Source organism: Taeniopygia guttata, chromosome 20, assembly GCF_048771995.1.
Source record: "Taeniopygia guttata chromosome 20, bTaeGut7.mat, whole genome shotgun sequence".
In the NCBI taxonomy this organism is placed as follows: domain Eukaryota; kingdom Metazoa; phylum Chordata; class Aves; order Passeriformes; family Estrildidae; genus Taeniopygia; species Taeniopygia guttata.
In genome coordinates, this window is record NC_133045.1 from 6724491 (window position 1) to 6741713 (window position 17223).

Sequence of the window (17223 nt, forward strand, 5' to 3'; positions counted from 1 at the left end):
GCGTGTTCAGAGTGCCGGTGTGCTCGCTGACTTCAGCCAGCCCTCGCTGGAGCAGATAAGAGGTGGGAAACATGGTGTATTTCCTGCCTCTGTAATAGAATCTCGCTGTTATGGGTGTGCCACCGAAAAGATGAAGTCTGGAAGCTGTTTCTTTGTGGAGAAGATACGGCTTCTCTGCGGTTTGCAGAGGCTCTGGTGGGTCTGTGCCCCTGGAGTTACAGCAGCAGAGGGGGGCCATGGGGGTGCACCCCTCAGGGCAGTGACCCCATCCTGCCCTGCTCCTGCCCCCTTCGCCCCTGTGCACTTCAGCTGCTCCTGCAGCTTGGGCTTGGGGTAGCACTTGCAGAGCAGCTTTATTGAAGTGTGGAAGGACAGCGAGAGAAGAACAGACTGGGAGCAGTTCCCTTTGTCCCAGAGTATCAACCTTTGAGGAAACTGAGGCAGAGACAGCAGCTGGCTGGGAGGACTTTGTGGTCATGGGAAGGGTAATAAACTGTTCTCAGCAACGAAGTCAAACTTCTCTGTCCTGAGAATGAAAGCTTGGAGCTGGTGCCTCCTGCTGTGGGAAGAGAGGAGCCGGGCAGGGCACGGGGAGTGCTGCCCATGGATGGCTGGAGCCCCATGCCCTCCACATCTCCTGTTCCCGGGACCCGCTGGAGGCACAATCACAGAGCTTTTCTCTTGTGCCTGACTCCTGTGTCTTTTAGGTGTTCATGGTTTCACTCACAGTACAGGTGCTACTGCCAGTCTGCTCAAACATCCTGCTTGAGGATGCTCCTCTCTGGCTTCTGGCTCTGGCAGGCAACAGCAGTGGTGATGTCAGGATGAGAACCCAGGGCCAGACAGCTCCTACAAACACATAACCTGAACATGTGTTTCCAGGAGAAATGAAAAACCCATTTGATCTACTTGATTTTTTTTTTTTTTTCAATTGAGCACTGCATTCCTGTGCTCCGTTCCTGAAAATGTTTCACTTTAACAAGAGGCTCATTTAGCCCTCCCTCACCCAACTCTATGCATTTAAAAATCATCAATCATGAGAATGGCTTGGAAAAGAAATTCTGATGCATGTTGTTTACTCATCCAGTAGGACAGTTTTCCTTCAGCTGCTGCGTGTGCTTGCACAGAAATGAGCTGTGATCTGCTGCTCATCACTGGCTCAGGAGTGTGGTTGGCAGATATCAGGCTGTGTGCAGATGTGGCCTTGTGCCTTGAGGACAGGAGTTAATTTTCTTTCAGTTTGGGGATTTAATGGGGTGGAATATTCCTCTGTTGCCCCACACGAGCAGGCAAAGGCAGGACCCTGCGTCAGAGCCTCAAATAACCACGTTTCCAGGGTAGCAGGGCTTTAGAGGGAAATATTGTGAGACTAACAATCAAACTGCAAGAGTTGATTTCCCTGTATTCATAGGGAAAAATAACTCTGATTTATTTGGGATAATTAATTTATTATTTAGATGCTTAGTGAATCAGAGAGACATTCTGCAGGAAAAAAAAAAAAGATAATTATAGCAGAGGTGTGTTGAGTCATTTGTTTGAGATGAGGATTGCAGGTTGCTACCTAAAAAGTGACCTTCTGATTTTTACCATCACCCAGAGGTGGCTAGGCAGGATCTGGGAGTGTGTGACAGCCCTGGCAGCTCACCCAGCCTTGGTGGCTGAGTCCCAACATGCTTGAACAAAAACTGGCTTAAAACCAGGATTTGCAGTACCCACAATGTGTTTTATCCATATCAGTCGAGGAACGTGGTAGTTTTGAAGTCTACATGAGCTTTAGGTCACCACTTGTTTGGCATGGCCACCAGAGAACTAAAAAAGTCAACCCAAGATGTTTGTTCTGTGATTTGCTGCCTGCTGGAGATTCACCATGTGCCCCATATGAAAGAGAATTAATGATTTGTATTCAGGCTGAGCACCAGATGATTGCAGTAAATAATTCTCTTTGTAGGCAATGTTTTACTGCAAGAGCAGCAAGGTTTCTTTTTTTCTCTCCTTTTTTCTTTTTTTTTTTTTTTTTTTTAACCCCAAGAGGTGGCTGAATCGCATCCTTGACTTTCATTTTCTTTTCAGTCCTTGCAGGGCCTGAGGGAGTGAGCGAGTTGCCTTGGCCCTGCTGCCATTTGTGCTGCTGCAGGGGAGGATTTTCCCTGGGCTGGAGAGAGGAGCTCTCCCTGCCATGCAGCCTTTTGCCCCTTCTCCCCCAGACCTGCCCTGGTCAGGAGCACAGCTGGTGATGGTGGTTGCACCATGCTGGGGAAATCCCAGCCCAGGGGAACTGGAGGAAGTGTGGGCCTGGCAGTAGGAGGGATGAGCTACAGGGGAGTTTGGGCATTTATGTTTGGGAGCTGAGAAGAGGCTGCAGATGTGGCTGCAGATGCTGCAGCAGTGCAGGCAATGCCATGACCTGCCCTGCTCTCCTGCACATCCCAACACTGGAAACCTGAGCGCTGCTATGGCCAGGGCTGGTGCCATCAGCAGAGCTTATGGCTGGGTAAGAGTGAAGGATGTAACCCAGGATGCAATCAATTTTAATAATATGTTCAGTGCTTTGATTGACTTTTTTTTTCTTTTTCCTTCTCTTACTCTAAGCAGCCTAAACTGAGGTGCCTCCAAGCTGCCCCACCCTGTGCCAGGACTGCACCCACTGAGCTGGCCCTGAGCAGTGGGGCTGGGCTCACCCTGCACAGACAAACTCCACACCTGGATGAGCACATCTTTATTTTTACTTCCAGAAATACGCATCTAAAAAGTCCATCTCTCACCTGGACACCCAGACCTCTGCTCCTTCCAGCTGCCCTTCCCGCGGTGGAAGGCACATTCCCTCTGCCCGTGTGTGCCAGGCCGTCAGAGGGCATTTGGGTTCCACTTTCCATCCCCCAGAAGCACTTTGTTTTACTGCGAGAAAAGCACAGCCAGAGCAGCCGAGCAGCTCTCCTGCCCCGACTCCCGCAAGGCTGGAGCAGCTCCAACCCGCCGGGAGACGGCTCCGACTCATCTTTGCGATTTGTTTTCCCTTTTTCCTGCTTTTCCTCGTCCCGGCTCGGGGGAATGTGCTTGGATGGCAGGCGGTATGTCTGGTGCTGCGAGCGGAGTCTCCGCTGTCTGAGCTCCTCGCTTGCCGAAACCCTGCCAAACCACCAGTGCTTTGGAGAGGAGGAGGCCAGCAGAGCGGGAAGGCTCGTGTTTATTCTGGAGAGATGAGGGGAAGGTGAGTTACAGCTGCCATCAGGAGGACCCTGCCCATGCCCGGGAAGGCAGGGTGGGTACCATGGGCTGGCTGAGCTCCTGCATGGTTGAGCAGCTCAGCCTGGTGTGGCAGAGACTTGTGGGGTGCAGTTTGATGACCTGCTCCCTCCCTGGGGGGCCAGGGCATGAGGGTTCCCTCCAGGGATTTTGGCTTCCAGGTGCTGGAGATGGTCTCTCTTGAAGTCCCTGCAAAGCAGAGCTGGGTGATGTGTTGGAGAAGCAGCATCACCTCTTCAGAAGGCCCACTGGTCCAGGGAAGGACCAATTCCTGGTTTCTTGGATGGGTTTATGCTTGGAGCAGGATTTCCCGATTTCCCATTTCATTCAGCCTAAGGAACTGGGAATGCTGCCCAGTAACCCTGCCTGGGGCAGCGGGGTGTACAGAGGAGGCAGGTGATGGGTGACATGGGGATCTTGTTCTCTGATTCCAGCCTCCTTTGCAGCCAAAGTCCATCATTTCTTCTCTGTTTTCCCAGTGGAAACACCCTCCATCTTCACTGTAACCACAGTGCCATGGGTTTGTGCCAGACTCTTTGCCAGGATGAGGCGTTGGCTCCAGGGTGAATCCGGGGTGGGCACAGCTACAAACGACCTCCTCTTCCCCTCTGGAAAGGCAGAATGGAGATCAGCTGGGAGATGGAGAGGGGTGGTGCTGTGTCCCCCGCAGCTGGGCAGAGGGGGCATGTAGCATAGCAGTGCAGGGGGAAAGGAGTGGGCAGAAAGTGTCACCTGCACACCAGAAAGGCAGATTAGCACTGTGTCCTCGCCAGGGTTGTGCCAGGCTAATAAAGGAGTGGCAGAAGCACCTCCCAGGTGTGCCCAGGGAGCCAGGCAGGAGCTGCAAATCCATCTCTGGCCATCAGGGCAGGCCGAGCTCACCTGCGTGGGATCCACAGTGCTCCTGGATTCAGACATCCAGAGACCCCAAAATTCTGGTCTGCACCTGCCATCGGCTGTTTTCCAAGCAAAGCTTCAGGAGTGGTTCCCGTGTCCCTGAGACACGGTCAGCTCGTGGCTGAGGAGTTGTGATGGGGCCCACGGGTGTTGCTGGCACTTCCCTTTGTCAGTGAAACACATGCCCAGGGGCAGTGGCTCCCCCAGCCCTCACTCACCGCCGGGAACGCTGCGGGCAGGGCCGGGCAGGGTCTGTCCATGCAGAGCCGCCTCTGGGTCTCCAGCCGGCACTGGCGGTTCTGGTTGGACACGCGGGTGGCAAAGCCCAGCCCGCAGGTGGCCGAGCAGGCGCTCCACGCCGTGCCCCACTCCGGGCAGGGGAACCGCAGCACTGGGGTCACTGCAAGAAAGGAGAGGGGGGAACTGGTTGGAGGCAGGTGCTGTGCATTTGCCCTGTGGTGCTGCAGGCAAAGCCCTGCGTGGCAGAGAAACGTGTGAGGTGTCTCCTGCTGATGTTTCACAGCCCGGGGTGAAGGGACCATCCCCAGAGATTTGTGTGTGTTGGAACTCAAAATGTCTCTCAGACATTTTCAGAGGTTCCAGGCCTTGGTCAGGAGCATTTTAGACCCTGGCAAGCAGCTGAAAACAGCTGTGATTTTGAGTTTGAACCATGGAATGAGTTACAAACTTTGAAGGTGGCCCAAGCTGTCACAGAGGGTTAGATGGTATAGTAGAAGTAATTACAAATTAGAGGGGAAAATTTTTTAGTATTGTACAGGGGGGTTTTAACACCTGCATGGGGGGGGTTTACTTTGTACAGGGGGGTCAGAAGTTCTAAGATGGAGGAAAGTGGGCCTGATCCTGTTCTTCCTCCTTCTTCTTCCTTGCCTCCATGTTCTTGGTGATGTTGGCACTCATGGATTGGTTTAGAGTAGAAAAGCACCTTGTAACATAGGTAGTAGGTATTGGGGAAAATCTGTAAACATATAATACGTAATATATCATATAAAAGATAGCAGCAGCCCTGGGTGGGGAGAGAGAAGACGAAGACACCGGACAGTGAGGGTGTCAGGGTGTGTGTGTGTCTCTGCCTGGGCCGCTGACCAAAGCAGCCGCAGCGGGCGAAGACAATCTTTAGATAACTTGCAATAAACTGCCTTGAGACCCAACAACAAGAGGATGCAGAGGTTTTCTTTGGAAGCATGGGTTGGAGGAGAGACTTTACCACCACACGAGACCCCTGAATCAATCCCGGGGTTCTCACATGTGTGGGCCCCTCCCTGGAGCTGCCCTGCATCTTACCTGCCCTGGCATCCCGGGGGAGGTGCTGGTCCTGGGTGTCACAAACCCACTGCGGGCAGCACTTCCCTGGGATCTCCACGCGGCGGGGGTAGGGGCAGTCCGGGCTGGGCAGCCGCACATCCTCCTGGCACAGCGGGATGCAGTTGAAGCCGCCGTCCAAGCAATGGCACTGGATTTTGCAGCTGGGCTGAAAAACCTCCCCGTCTCGATAGACCCGGCCGTTCACCTCGCAGCCCTCCTCATCGTCTTCAACTGCAAGTGACAGCCGGGGAGCCCGTCAGGGACAGAGGGACAGGAGATGGGGGTGGCAGGGGGCAGTGCTGGGGCTAACTGCGGGGCTGAGCAAAGGGATTGAAGTGGGGGGACCACAGAATTGACTGAGTGGTGTGCAGGGCAGAGATGGGTGTGCAGCAGCACGTTCATCATTCAGTCTCCTCCCCTTCCCTGTCTTCTCTCCTCATCTCTCTGTTCTTTCAAAGCAGCAGCTCACAAGCTGTGAGAACCCCCCTGCCCTGTGGCTCTGACCTTGCCTTCAGGATTTGCAGGCTAGGAAATTTTCTCTGAGATTTCTCTGCAGGACCCTCAGGCTCCAGCCTTGACAGGGTGACTGCAGCATCCCTGTTCATTCTCACTGAAACCACCCTGAATTCTCAGTCAGAAAGCAGCACAAGAACTGGCAGGACAGGGGGCACAGCCCCATGGCCAAGCTGCATGCATCAGCCTCAGGAAAGCTGCTTTCCTAGCCTGAACCATCCCCAGGTGGGGCTGTGGGATGCCTGTGAGGTCATGGCTGGAGCTGGGCAGTGTGCTGGACTGGAGTGTGGAGGTATCTCTGGGGAAGGTGGGCAGCCCTGTGCTCACAGTTGCAGATGCCTGCTGTCCCTGCAGCTGCTGAGCTGTAGTCACAGATGAGGCCCTGGCTCTGGTCACAGACGTGCAGGAAGTCGCAGGGCTCTCCCAGGCGCCGAGCACAGATCTTGCAGCAGCCACACCCATCCAGGACCAGGGGGGACCCGCGGGGGCAGCGGGGTGGCACCCAGGGGCAGTAGCACGGTCTCCGGCACAGCTGGGCACAAACCTGTGGAGGCAAAGCTGAATCCGTACAGGTGGTTTTTGGCTAACATCTGCTTTGTCACTGGGACAGCCAGGTAACTTTGTCTCAACCATGGGGGCAGATTTTTGGTGGAGGGAGGCCTTTGGTGGAGGGTGGCTCCAAATCTATGGGAATATCTCAAAGCATCCTGGAAAGCTACTGTCCCCTTTGAAGGGTACCTATGGGAAACCATGGAGAATCCAGGATGCTCAGAGGTTCAGCACTCTGAAAGATGGGGACTTGAATGTGCCACTGCTCTGAACATACAGGAAAATGGAGCTACAAGGTGAACATGCCGGGCAGTGATGGTTATTTAATGAAGCCAGCAGCCTCAAACAGCCCAGTGGGAGAGAGGAAGGGAGGGAGGTAAAACAGCCCACCCCCATGCCTGCCCCAAAGGCAGCAGGCTGTGCCCAGCCCAGGAGAGGTGGCTTTGCAGGGTCTGAATTCACGTGCTGAGTGCACAGCACCTCACTCCTTATAATCTTCAGAGCTCTCATTCATGCCAAGAAACAGGACATTGCATCAGCAGTGGGGATCTGAAGCCAGGCAGACCTCACTGCATTCCTCACTGGTCCAGCTGCATCCTCTGCTTGTCCCTGGCTGCAGCATCCTCGCCTGGCCTGGCCCACTGGGCAAGGAGCCCGGAGATAGGCACGGTTCAAGGACTGGGAGCTGTATTCTCTCGTGGCTAGACTCAGTAATCCCTTTGGCAGGGTTGTGCACTGCAGTCCTTTGCCTGCTCTGCCAGGGAGGTGCCCACGGGAGTTCACCTGGGCAGGTGGGAGTTTATACCCTTGGCTCATGCTGCTTGCACCCACCCTGGCACCAACAGCTCTTTTAGGCAGCTCTTGAGCTCCCATCATGTCACACATGACAGAACAATTGCACACAGAGCCTGAAGCCACGAGAGCTGGCTCTGTGGTTTGGAAGTGAACCCTTTGCCAGTGCTGGCCTGACAGTGATGAGAGCCCCCTGGCAGCCCTGCTGCTCAGCTCCATGCACACGCTGCTGGATGCATGTGCAGGGCCAGCCTGTGCAGCACAGCAAACATGCAACCAAAACATCACCCCTGCCTGCTCCAGGTACTGCTGTGACTGCTGAGCCTGCCATGAGAGCGATGGGCTCACCAGACCATGTAGCTTTTAGATACCATTTTTCTTTCTCTTTCAGTTTCTTCCAGTGGCATCAGGACTGACATGAGGAGTCAGGCAGAGAGGGTGGCTCCTGGTGCTCTATCTGTTCCCCATTTGTAGCAGTTCAGATGCTTTTCATGGGGCTGTAGAAGTGTCAGTGCCAATAACTGGAATTATAATATGGATTTGGGATTGAGTAATCTGGATTTTGTTCTAGTTCTGCCAGTGAGCAGCATTATTAATGTGGCAGAGACCGAGGGACTGGCTGTGGTGGCCAGGTTTGGGCTGGCAGCACGATGGTCCTTGGTGATTCTCCAGGCACTCGTGAGCACCTGGGGCAAGAATCATTGCTGTTATAGCTTACCCAGGCAGCCAAGGGCGTTTTTCATCTTTCAAGAGGTTGTTATTACAAATCAATGTTTTAGAAAGATTAGCCAAGCCATAAATCCATTTCCCCCAGCTCCTTGTAATTTACTTGTCTTTATGTGACAATGTGGCTTCTGTCAGAGGTCTGAACTCTCTGGGAAAAGAGTCAAATAGGCACGACATTGCCACAACCTCCCTGCCTGGGGATTCAAGCAGCAATTAGAACTTGGAGCTGAGATGCCCCAAATTTTTCAACATTCCTGTTCTCTGCGCAGGCAAATATTTTCACACAGAGTCCAAGAGAAAAAAAAAAAATAAAATAAAGTCTCTACAACAACCCAAATCCCATTGGAGGCACTGGCTTGGCGTGAGCATTCCGAGGAGTGGGGAGAGCTGAGGAAAGGCAGGGCTGGTGCTGGTGGCTTGGCCCCTGCCTCGGGAGCCTGGGCGGGGATGGAGGAGCCCGGAGGAGCCGGAGGAGCCGCTACCGCCCAGCGGCTGCTGCTGCTGCCGGCCCGGGGGCGGCGGGACAGGCAGCGAGCAGCGCATTGCCGGCGTGGCTGTGCGCTCCGGGACCGCACCGGGAGCGAGCCCCGGACCCGGCTGCTCCTGCTCAGACACCCCAGCACAGCTCTGCATCAGCACAGCCTGGCTGCCGGCACACCCCAGTCCCTCCTGCACCCCACTCTGCCAGAAGCGGGTGCTAAAGCTGCCCCAGTGCCCCATCTCCCTTACCTTGGAGAGAACGCAGAGGAGGGAGAGGAAGAGGAGCTGCTTCTCCAGCTGGAGCCTCATGCTGCTCTCCCCCGTGCCACTTCAGCACATCACCCCCCAGGCAGTTTGGAGGCAGAGTTCGCAGGTTTTAAAGCCCAGAGTAGGTCCTGCTGGTGTTTATACTCTCCCTGCTCTGATGTCACTCACAGGCTCCAATATAAACATGAGTAGGTTTGGACAAGCCTCAAGATTTTCTTTTTTTTCCTTTCTTATTTTTTTTTCTTTCCAGCCCACATTCCAGCTGCCATTTCCACTCTTCTCAAGGTGAGAATATGCTGTCCATCAGGACAAGGAGTGAAGGGAAGGGATGCTGTGCTGTCCCTGGTGATCAGGGGAGAGAGGCTGGGGAACCAGACTGGTGGGGTGATTCAGCTCCCTTGATCCAGCTCCCTTCCCCTAGCCTGGGAGGGAAGTTTCATGCCCTATCCTGCTGATCAAAGTTTGCCCAGGCAGAGCTGGGATCTTCCTGCTGGGATTTGAAGGGATTGGCAGGACTGACTGTCCCTGCTGCTGCCATGACCAGGCAGCAACAGGGCATCCACCCCATCTTTAATGCTGCACCCAGCACATGGCAGGCTGTGGGAGAGGGGTCACCCAAAGAAGCTGGAAATGGATTTGCTGTGGTGGTGGTGGTGCTGCTGCCACATCATCCCCATCCTGAGATCTGTGGTCACCTGGTGTAGGAATATAAAACTCTTGGGGAGGCTGCTGGGGTGGGGTGGTTGGATGCACATTGTGTTGCATTGTCTTGGGTACCTGATGCAGAGAAGGCTGCAGCCTGACCCTGCTGATTTCAAGCCCCATAAATGCAAATTCCGCCCCTGAAGTATTATGATCATCCTAATCAATTGTGAGAATTAGAAATCCAAGTTTGGGGATGAAAAGCAGGTGCTCAGCCATTGCTTTCTCAGTCTGCCCTGTGCAAGCTTTTCTCTTGTCCTCTGTGACTGAGGATCTGAGGCTGGCTCTTAGGAAACACAAACCTAAGCACCTTAAGACCTACACTAGACAGTCACTTCCCCATATTCCCATTCCCCTGATCTTATCACACGATATGAGAGGACAATTTGTGAGCGCAGAGCTCAAAGGAGAGGCCTGAACATAAGGATGCAGGATTTCCTGCAGCTCTCCCTGGCTCCTCTCCTGCACCCCTGCCCCTCGCCTGCAGGATGTGTTCTGGGGCCAGGACTACTGCTCTGTGCTGGCCAAGGGATGGATCCTGGTGGCTGTGCACTGCCTGTAGCATTCAGGTGTGGTGAGAACTGCTGTTGGATATCAGGTCTGTGATGGCCAACACACAGGAGGTGCTGGCTGCTATAAGGAGAACACCAAACGCACACAGCTAAGAGTGATGCCCCATCTCTCCCTCTGGCCTATTTCCCCTCTGTTTTCTTTTGTGAAACATGTTCTCAGTCACCTGAGCAGCACTCCTGACCTCAGCTCCACGCTTCCCAGAGCCTGGAAGCCAGGGCACGGAGCAGGGTGGGCACAGCCCAGCAGGGAGGAGCACAGACCGAACTCTCACATTACCACCCCAAACCTCTGCTTTGGCTGTGCTTCATTAGCTGCAGTCAGGCTGTTAACGAGGCCATGGCAGCTTGTGGGAATACCAGGACACTTTCCAAAGGCTGCTCTCACTTATGCAAGTGTCAGAGCCTCCGCTCTGCATGTTGGAGCACCAGCTCCCACCGTGCCTGAGGTGCAGAGAGCTGCTCTGGCAGCCCTGCCTGTGGCAGGGGGGGCATGAGGAGGGCACATTGCTTTGAACTCACTGGCAGGGAGGTGGTTCAGGTGGTTCAGAGGGTTTGACATCTGAGGCTGCACTGGCCTCTCATGTTCCACTTTCTGCTCTGGTGGCAGTGCCCTCTCACTGGCTACAGCTCAGCCAAACATCCTGGGAGTGGCTTGGGACGGCCAAAGTAGTGATCCAGCTTTGCCACATGGGGATAGTTCAATTAATTATTCCAGCCTTGTGTTTATTAGAGATTCCTGATTAATAGCCATGAGTTCATTTCCCAGGTAGAAATCAGGTGACAGTGCTGGTAACAGAAATAAAAACCTCTCATTTCCCACAGTGAAGCACCCTTGGAGCAGCTGACAGACCCCTGTGTGAGGTCTCAGGGGGCAGCAGGGCACCCCTGGGGAAGGCTGAGGCTCAGGGCTGCCCAGGGCAGCCAACTGGACATTAAACCCCTGTCACCTGATGTGTCCTGGGTGCAGGGTCAGCTCCTTTCTCTTTCCTTACTCTTTCCTCAGCTCAGAACAAGAGGGAACCTTGCTTCCCCCCACACCTGATGTCGCTGAGATTTAGATGTAGTGAGGTGACATCACTGGTTTGACATCACCAGGAAGCTGTCAGAGCTCAGGCAGTGGCTGAGAGCCCGAGTCAGGCCTGAGTCAAGCCAACACTCCCAAGTCAAGCAGTCAGATGGGGCCAAACCCAGCATCCCACACTTCTGATGGCGTTGGCAATCCTCACTGGTACCTGGCTGGGTTTTGGAGGTGCCCAGTGGAGCTGGCTGGAGGAGTACCCACAAAGTCTCCCATGATCTGCCTTCCCAAAGAGGATTCTCCAAGGGTGACATGGGCTTTGGCTTCCCTTCTCCCAGCTCTGGGTCCCACGTCCCCACTCAGGTCACTGTGCTGGCCCTGCAGGGGCTGCAGGCAGAGCCTGGCACAGGAATTCTGCCCCTGCAAGTGTTTTGATGTGCCAACAGCCCATTAGCAGTTCATTTTATAAATACTGTTTATAGCCCTTCCCTTCTGGAGCACCTAACCTGTAAGGGTTCTGTACCATACGTGTGATTTCAGAGCTAGTAATTAAGTCCGTATGTCTCGCTCCACAGTTTCCATGGTATTATTGTCAGGTTTTTGGGGGGGGTTATAATTTTTTTTTTTTTTTTTGTGGTCAGTTGTGCGAGAAAATAGTTGATACAGGGATCTGAATACATCTCCTTTGAGTTAGCCATTGGCAAGCTTTGCTGTTTCTATAGAAATGAAGGAACTGCCCCTGTGAATTTACATTTTAGAGAGCTGAGCTTTTCATGTGTTTGCAGTTCTAACGTGCCATCGTGAATAACACAGAAAAGCTCTCATTTGCACACCCTGCTCAGCTGAAATTGCATCCATCTGGGATGGATATTGAGCATATTCTCCCCTCATGCCTTCCCTTTGCTGGAGACTTCCCTTCTTTACTCTCCACCATGTGTCAAGCACCCTCCCCAGAGCTGGGGGAAGTCACAGCAGGGTCTGGGTGTCCATCTCTGGCAGGAGCAGTGAGGCTGTCCTGGGTCCTGGCTGTGAAGATGTGGGTGAGCCCAGCTCCATGGCTTAGTGGGGAGAAGAACACTCCCTTTGCTCCTGGGCACTCCTGGCTCAAATCCCCACTGCAGAGGAGCAGGGCTGCCCTGGTGCAAAGCTGGACATACACCCAGCTTGGAAAAACCAAGAGCCCTGAGCTGAAATGGAGATGCCTCAGGTCTCCTTTGGCTGTTGGACATTTTGGGGTGGCTGCTGGATGTTTTTCATGATCCTTCTGGAAAACGCCATGGCTTTGGGAAATTTTGAAATATCTCTGCTTTTGGCAACATGGGAGAATTGTTTCCTACCCAGAATGAATCTGGCTCCAGTTTCAAACAGCAAGAGCCGAGAGAGGTGGTGATGGCTCTTTCCACCCCTGTCTGGGCATTTTTATTCCCTCTGGTTCTCACACCTTAACAGGACAGCAGAGCCAGGCTGAGAGGACAGCCACCCCGAGGGACAAGGGATGGGCCAGGCAGTCTTTTACCTTGAGGTCACTGCTTCCACCCCAGGCAGGGATGCAGGGACTGAAAGAATTTACCATCTGGTGCCTGGCCAAGTGACTTGTGAGAAAAGAATTCAGGGCTGCCTTCCAGTTTCTGATGGTCAGGCAACTGCATCAGGAACCTTGGCTACATGTGGGACCAGCTGACCCCTCCAAGCTCCCAGCCACGGTGGCAAGGCCAGCAAGGCAGCAGCCAGGCATTGCCCCTGCCAAAGGAGAGACAGGAGCCATGCCTGCCGGTGGGAGCACTGAATCCTTCACCACTTCCCAGACATTTTTAGGTAGGTTTCACTAAAAAGAAGCACTGATAAATGGGGCTTGGGGCTGGTTCTGTTCTCAAAGTCTGACGTTGCCAAGAGGAAGGAGCTGAGTGATTACACGAGGAGCAAATGGACCATCACAACCAAGAAAAGGCTTGGCTTAGCCAAAACTATAGTGAGAGCTCATCCTTCAGACTGAGGGGCTTCTCATTAGCACAGCACAGCCTTGTACCAGCTGTTGTGAAGGGACAACAGAGAAAGATCAAACCCTGGGCAATACTTCTGTAAGATTTTTTTTCCTGCAGTCCAGACAAGAGCAATTCATAATTGTCCCACTAAGTTAAACATTCAGATAACTCAAAGAATAAGACTTTTGTAAAACAAAGCTTGGAAACTTCAGCCAGATGAGGTTTTCTATTGTTATCTGGAAAACAGTGTCAGAAATCATCACATATTCAATATTGTGATCCTCTGGGAGTTAATTTTTTTTTTATTGAGTATCAAACATCATCAAACATAAACTTATTTTAAAAAAATCACTATAAGTTTTATCTTTCAGACAAGATACAATCCCCAGATCCTGACCTTGTGTGGTTACTGACAGACCCTTTGTATTTTCCATGGAGCTGGATGGCTCACTCATGTTTCCTGATCTAATTGCTCATTCTTTTTGGCTATCTCTATTTTTCTTGTGGTTTCAGTCTAAAATAGACATTGTTTTTCCTTCAGTTCGTGTCTTGCTCGAGGGTGCTGCATGTTCTCACACAGCTGCCATGTCCCCTGCAGCATCAAAGAGGCTGCAAAAGGAGGCACACACCGATGTGCAGGCAGTGATGTTTGTAGGTGTCTCCAAATTCACCTTGTAATTGTGCCAGTTCTGCCTTGGGAGGGGTTTGGGGATGCTGTGCTCCCTCCCAGCCCTGCTGTCTGTGACTCTGCTAAGGCTTTCGAGGATGCAAGTGCTGCACACATGAGGCAGCTGGTTCTGGGCCTGGGAAGTGTGTGCTGCTGGAGGAGCTTTGGGTGACACAGGCTGTGTCTGTTCCCAAATGTCACAGCCCTTCACACCCCCAGGGCTGCTCTTGGTTCACCAGCAGCAGGAGCAGCTCAGGGTGCTGGTGAATCCAGGCTGCTGGGACAGGGCAGTGCCAGGGAGGGGACAGTGACCTGGGGCAAAGGGAGCCCTCTCCAGCTGGCACATCTCCAGTGGATGCTCTGCAAACCCCTGGTCGTGGCTGGGACCTTCCCAAAGGCAGTGAGGAGGGCATTCCTCAGTGTCCTTGGTGATTGGAAGGAGCCTGGCTCCTGCAGGAGCTTTCAGCACAGACCTTGGGCACGTTGGGAAGCTGGGCTGGGGGGGAAAAATGAGCTGCCAGTTCACCCTTCACACCCAGCACTGGAAAACCCCAAATCACTGGTCACCACCCGAGCCAGCTGGCAAGGGGACCTGCTGCTTCTCCCCAGGACCCATGCCAAAGGATTTGCAGGTGAGTCCCACTTCTGCATTCCACCCCAGGGAACAAAGCAATGGCTGGGCTTGCTCTCCATCTCCTGAGCAAGACTGGAAAAGCTGAAGCAAGTACCAAAGAGTCTCAGGCCCCCAACCCTTCCTTATGCCCCCTCCTGATGGCAGAGACATCTGGAGACATTTCCCAAGCATGAACTTCACATAATCCACCTCCTCTTGTCCCCTTCCCCAGCCAAATCAACAAAGACACGACTGAAACCTTCAGGGCGTGTGTGGGATCCAGCTGAGAAAAACAAACCTCTGGGTCTCACTATGGCTGTGGAAGCAGCGATGTCGCCTGGAAAGTATGTACCAGGGAGCAGAGAGCAGAGGGGAGAGCAGAGGAGCTGGGCACCAGCTCAAATATGACTCAAAATCATGGGAAATTATTTCTGATTAATGTAATTACTTCGGCTCCAGCCCTGATCAATATGAGGAGCTAAAATGCTCATAAACCGGCCGAGAATGTGAACTATGCAGAATGATTTGTAAAAGGTGTTTGGCTGGGGTGTTCTCTCCCTGGCTGTTGGGCTGTCCAAGGCAGGGTGACCTGGTGCTGTGGGAGGTGGGAGAGCAATGATTTGCTAATTGCAAACTGGTGGCCCCCAAATGAGAACCCCTCAAATGAGAACCCCCCGCAAAGGAACAGGGAGGGGACTGCTTCATCCAGGCCCTGAATCCAAATAAAAGCAACTAGCCTGCTTGGCTGGGCTTCTCCTGTGCTCTGGCCACAAAGCAATAGCCAAGATTGGCCTTTTGCAGGCTTATGGTGCCCCCACGGTGTGGGGAGGTTCTGGTGGGCTGGCACAGCACAGCCCAGGCAGGGGCTCTGTGTGGGCACCGAGGAGGCAGTGGAGACCTGCAGGAGCATGGGGACACAGCTGGAGAGGACAATGTTCTCAGAGCTCCTACTGCCTGAGCCCCAGCTGTGCCAGGTTTGTGTCAATCTGCACAGGAGAGGTGCTCCCTGCTCAGGGCAGGGCTGTGCCTGAGGGAGCTGCACCCACAGGAGCAGATCAGGAGGAGGACCTGGGACATCTCTGGAGATCAAGGCCAGGTTAGATGGGGCTTTGAGAAACTTTGGCTGGTGAAAGATGTCCCTGGCTGTGGCAAATGATTGGGAACTAAATGGTCTTTAAGATCTCTTTCATCTCAAGCCATTCCAGAAGTGGAGCTGTGATAGGTGGAGAGACTTTACTGGTTTCAAACAAATAAGGAGACAACATCAGGTCCAAGATGCCCTGCAGCAGGTCTCCATGAATGATGCCTCTGGCCATATGAAGGTGGTAGGAATATCCCCCTGTGAAAGCAAGCTGAGGCTGGGGAAAAGGTTCCCAGGGGCATGGGGGTCTCCCATGAACTGCTGGTTTCTCTGACATGGGCGGGAAAGGGAAGAATGGCTGTTACAATCTCATTTTTGTCCTGCTGTTCCCTGGGAAGATGGGGCTGGGCTGGGCTGGGAATTGCAAGGCATTCCTCCTGTACTTTCAAATCAAGACCCTTTGGGGTGGGTTTCCACCAGGTGGAGGGTTTTGGGAGAGAAATAGAGAGAGTGCTTGCCTTCTGTGGCTGTCTGCACCTGGTTATCCAAGGCTGGTGATGGCAGCCTGGCCATGGCCGGGCTTGTCTCAGGAGCTGCTCCCAGCCAGTTTGGACTCAGCCAGAGCCCCAGAGGAGCATCTTACAAGGCAGCTGCTCTCATGAACCAAGCTCCAGGAAGGAAAATGTAGCCTGGGACCGCTGTCACCAGGCAGCAATTGGAGTGTGGAGAGCAGTGTGTGCACGGGGCAGCCAGGCTGCTCCTCTGCCCTCCCTGCTGGCCCAGGCTCCAGAGAATGAGGTTTTGAGGTGATTTCCCTTCTGTGTATGCTGTCCATGATACTTTTCCAACACTATCTCCATATTCTTCCTAGGGCAGAGAGCTCCCTAGGGCACATGGAGAAATGCTGGTGGGTGATTTTGCTGCAAACCACATGTAGCACATCGTGGTTGGGGTTAGAAGAGCCCTTTCCCCGGCATTTGGCTGCCCTCTCTCTCCACTGCCAGAGGCTGACCACATTCAAATCCCGGTTTTCCTCGCATTCCGTGGTCCTGCTGAGCTGTGGTCTGCCCCCCGTGCAGGCACAGCCATCCTGCTGGCCTGCCACCCAGGAATCCTGCTCTGGATCCTCTGCGGGAGGATCAAACACAAACACTTGGCAAAACACAGGGCTCCAGGGCAGGCAATGGGCCGAGGGCTGTCGGAACAAAGGAAAATCCTCCGAGCTCTGCAGGAGAGGCCAAGCCAGCCTGGAGAAGTGAACAAGGGACAGTGCAGGGGCTTGACACCAGCAACCCCAGCTTTGAGATCTTGCTTTGCTGCTGCCACACTTCACCGCAGACTCATGGTGCAACTTCTCCTGCAGAGCAGCGCCTTCACCAGCAACTCGGTGCAGGGATGCTCTGCTCAGCCCAGGGTCCCTGCAGTGAAGCAGAGTTGTGCCTCCAGCCTTGCCTGCTGCAGCCTCCCTCTGTAACCCCGACCTCAGAGCGCTGCTGTGCCTTCCCCTGCATTACACCCAAGGTGCTACAGCCCACAGAGAGGCAGCTCCTGCATGGTCACACAGCTTCTGCTTGGACCTGGACACATCCTCCATGGCCTGGCTGTCCTCCTTGTCCTCATGCAAGAGCACAGGCACCTGCTTTGAGCCAAATTTCATCTCCCTGGACTTGTCTGCAGGGTGAGAGCCCAGCCTTGCTCCTCCTGCCTCTGAACCCTGGCCCCTGGAAACATCTGCAAGGAAATAGCTGAAGGTATTGAAAGGGGAGGCAGGAAACGCTCCGAATATTTTTTTTTTTCC

At 53.6% G+C, this 17223-nt stretch overlaps 2 protein-coding genes across 3 annotated transcripts in view; both read right to left on the reverse strand.

The window, feature by feature from the left end:
• Positions 1–17223, reverse strand: part of YWHAB (tyrosine 3-monooxygenase/tryptophan 5-monooxygenase activation protein beta) — a 290680-nt gene that overhangs the window by 127444 nt on the left and 146013 nt on the right. The gene's annotated exons all lie outside the window — the stretch shown is intronic.
• On the reverse strand, positions 2702–8940 carry CCN5 (cellular communication network factor 5). 2 transcript variants are annotated; one of them, XM_030288726.4, is made up of 5 exons: positions 8773–8940; positions 6304–6520; positions 5443–5694; positions 4359–4540; positions 2702–3851 (listed from the first exon to the last, which is right to left on the reverse strand). In XM_030288726.4, the coding sequence occupies exons 1-5, from the start codon at positions 8830–8832 to the stop codon at positions 3828–3830; spliced, it is 735 nt and encodes a 244-aa protein (XP_030144586.4). In that variant the 5' UTR covers positions 8833–8940; the 3' UTR covers positions 2702–3827. The 2 variants fall into 2 exon arrangements, with proteins under 2 accessions (XP_030144586.4, XP_072773236.1); XM_072917135.1 differs by lacking the exon at positions 2702–3851 and having other exon boundaries at positions 4072–4540.

What these genes read in the sequence shown, in the direction of transcription:
- CCN5 (XM_072917135.1), bottom strand. Translation starts at nt 8,832, where the DNA reads ATGAGGCTCCAGCTGGAGAAGCAGCTCCTCTTCCTCTCCCTCCTCTGC. An exon ending in TCCTCTGCGTTCTCTCCAAG is followed by an intron (nt 6,521 to 8,772) that starts GTAAGGGAGATG and finishes TTGCCTCCACAG; the next exon opens with GTTTGTGCCCAGCTGTGCCG. An exon ending in CCCCCGGGATGCCAGGGCAG is followed by an intron (nt 4,541 to 5,442) that starts GTAAGATGCAGG and finishes CCTTTCTTGCAG; the next exon opens with TGACCCCAGTGCTGCGGTTC.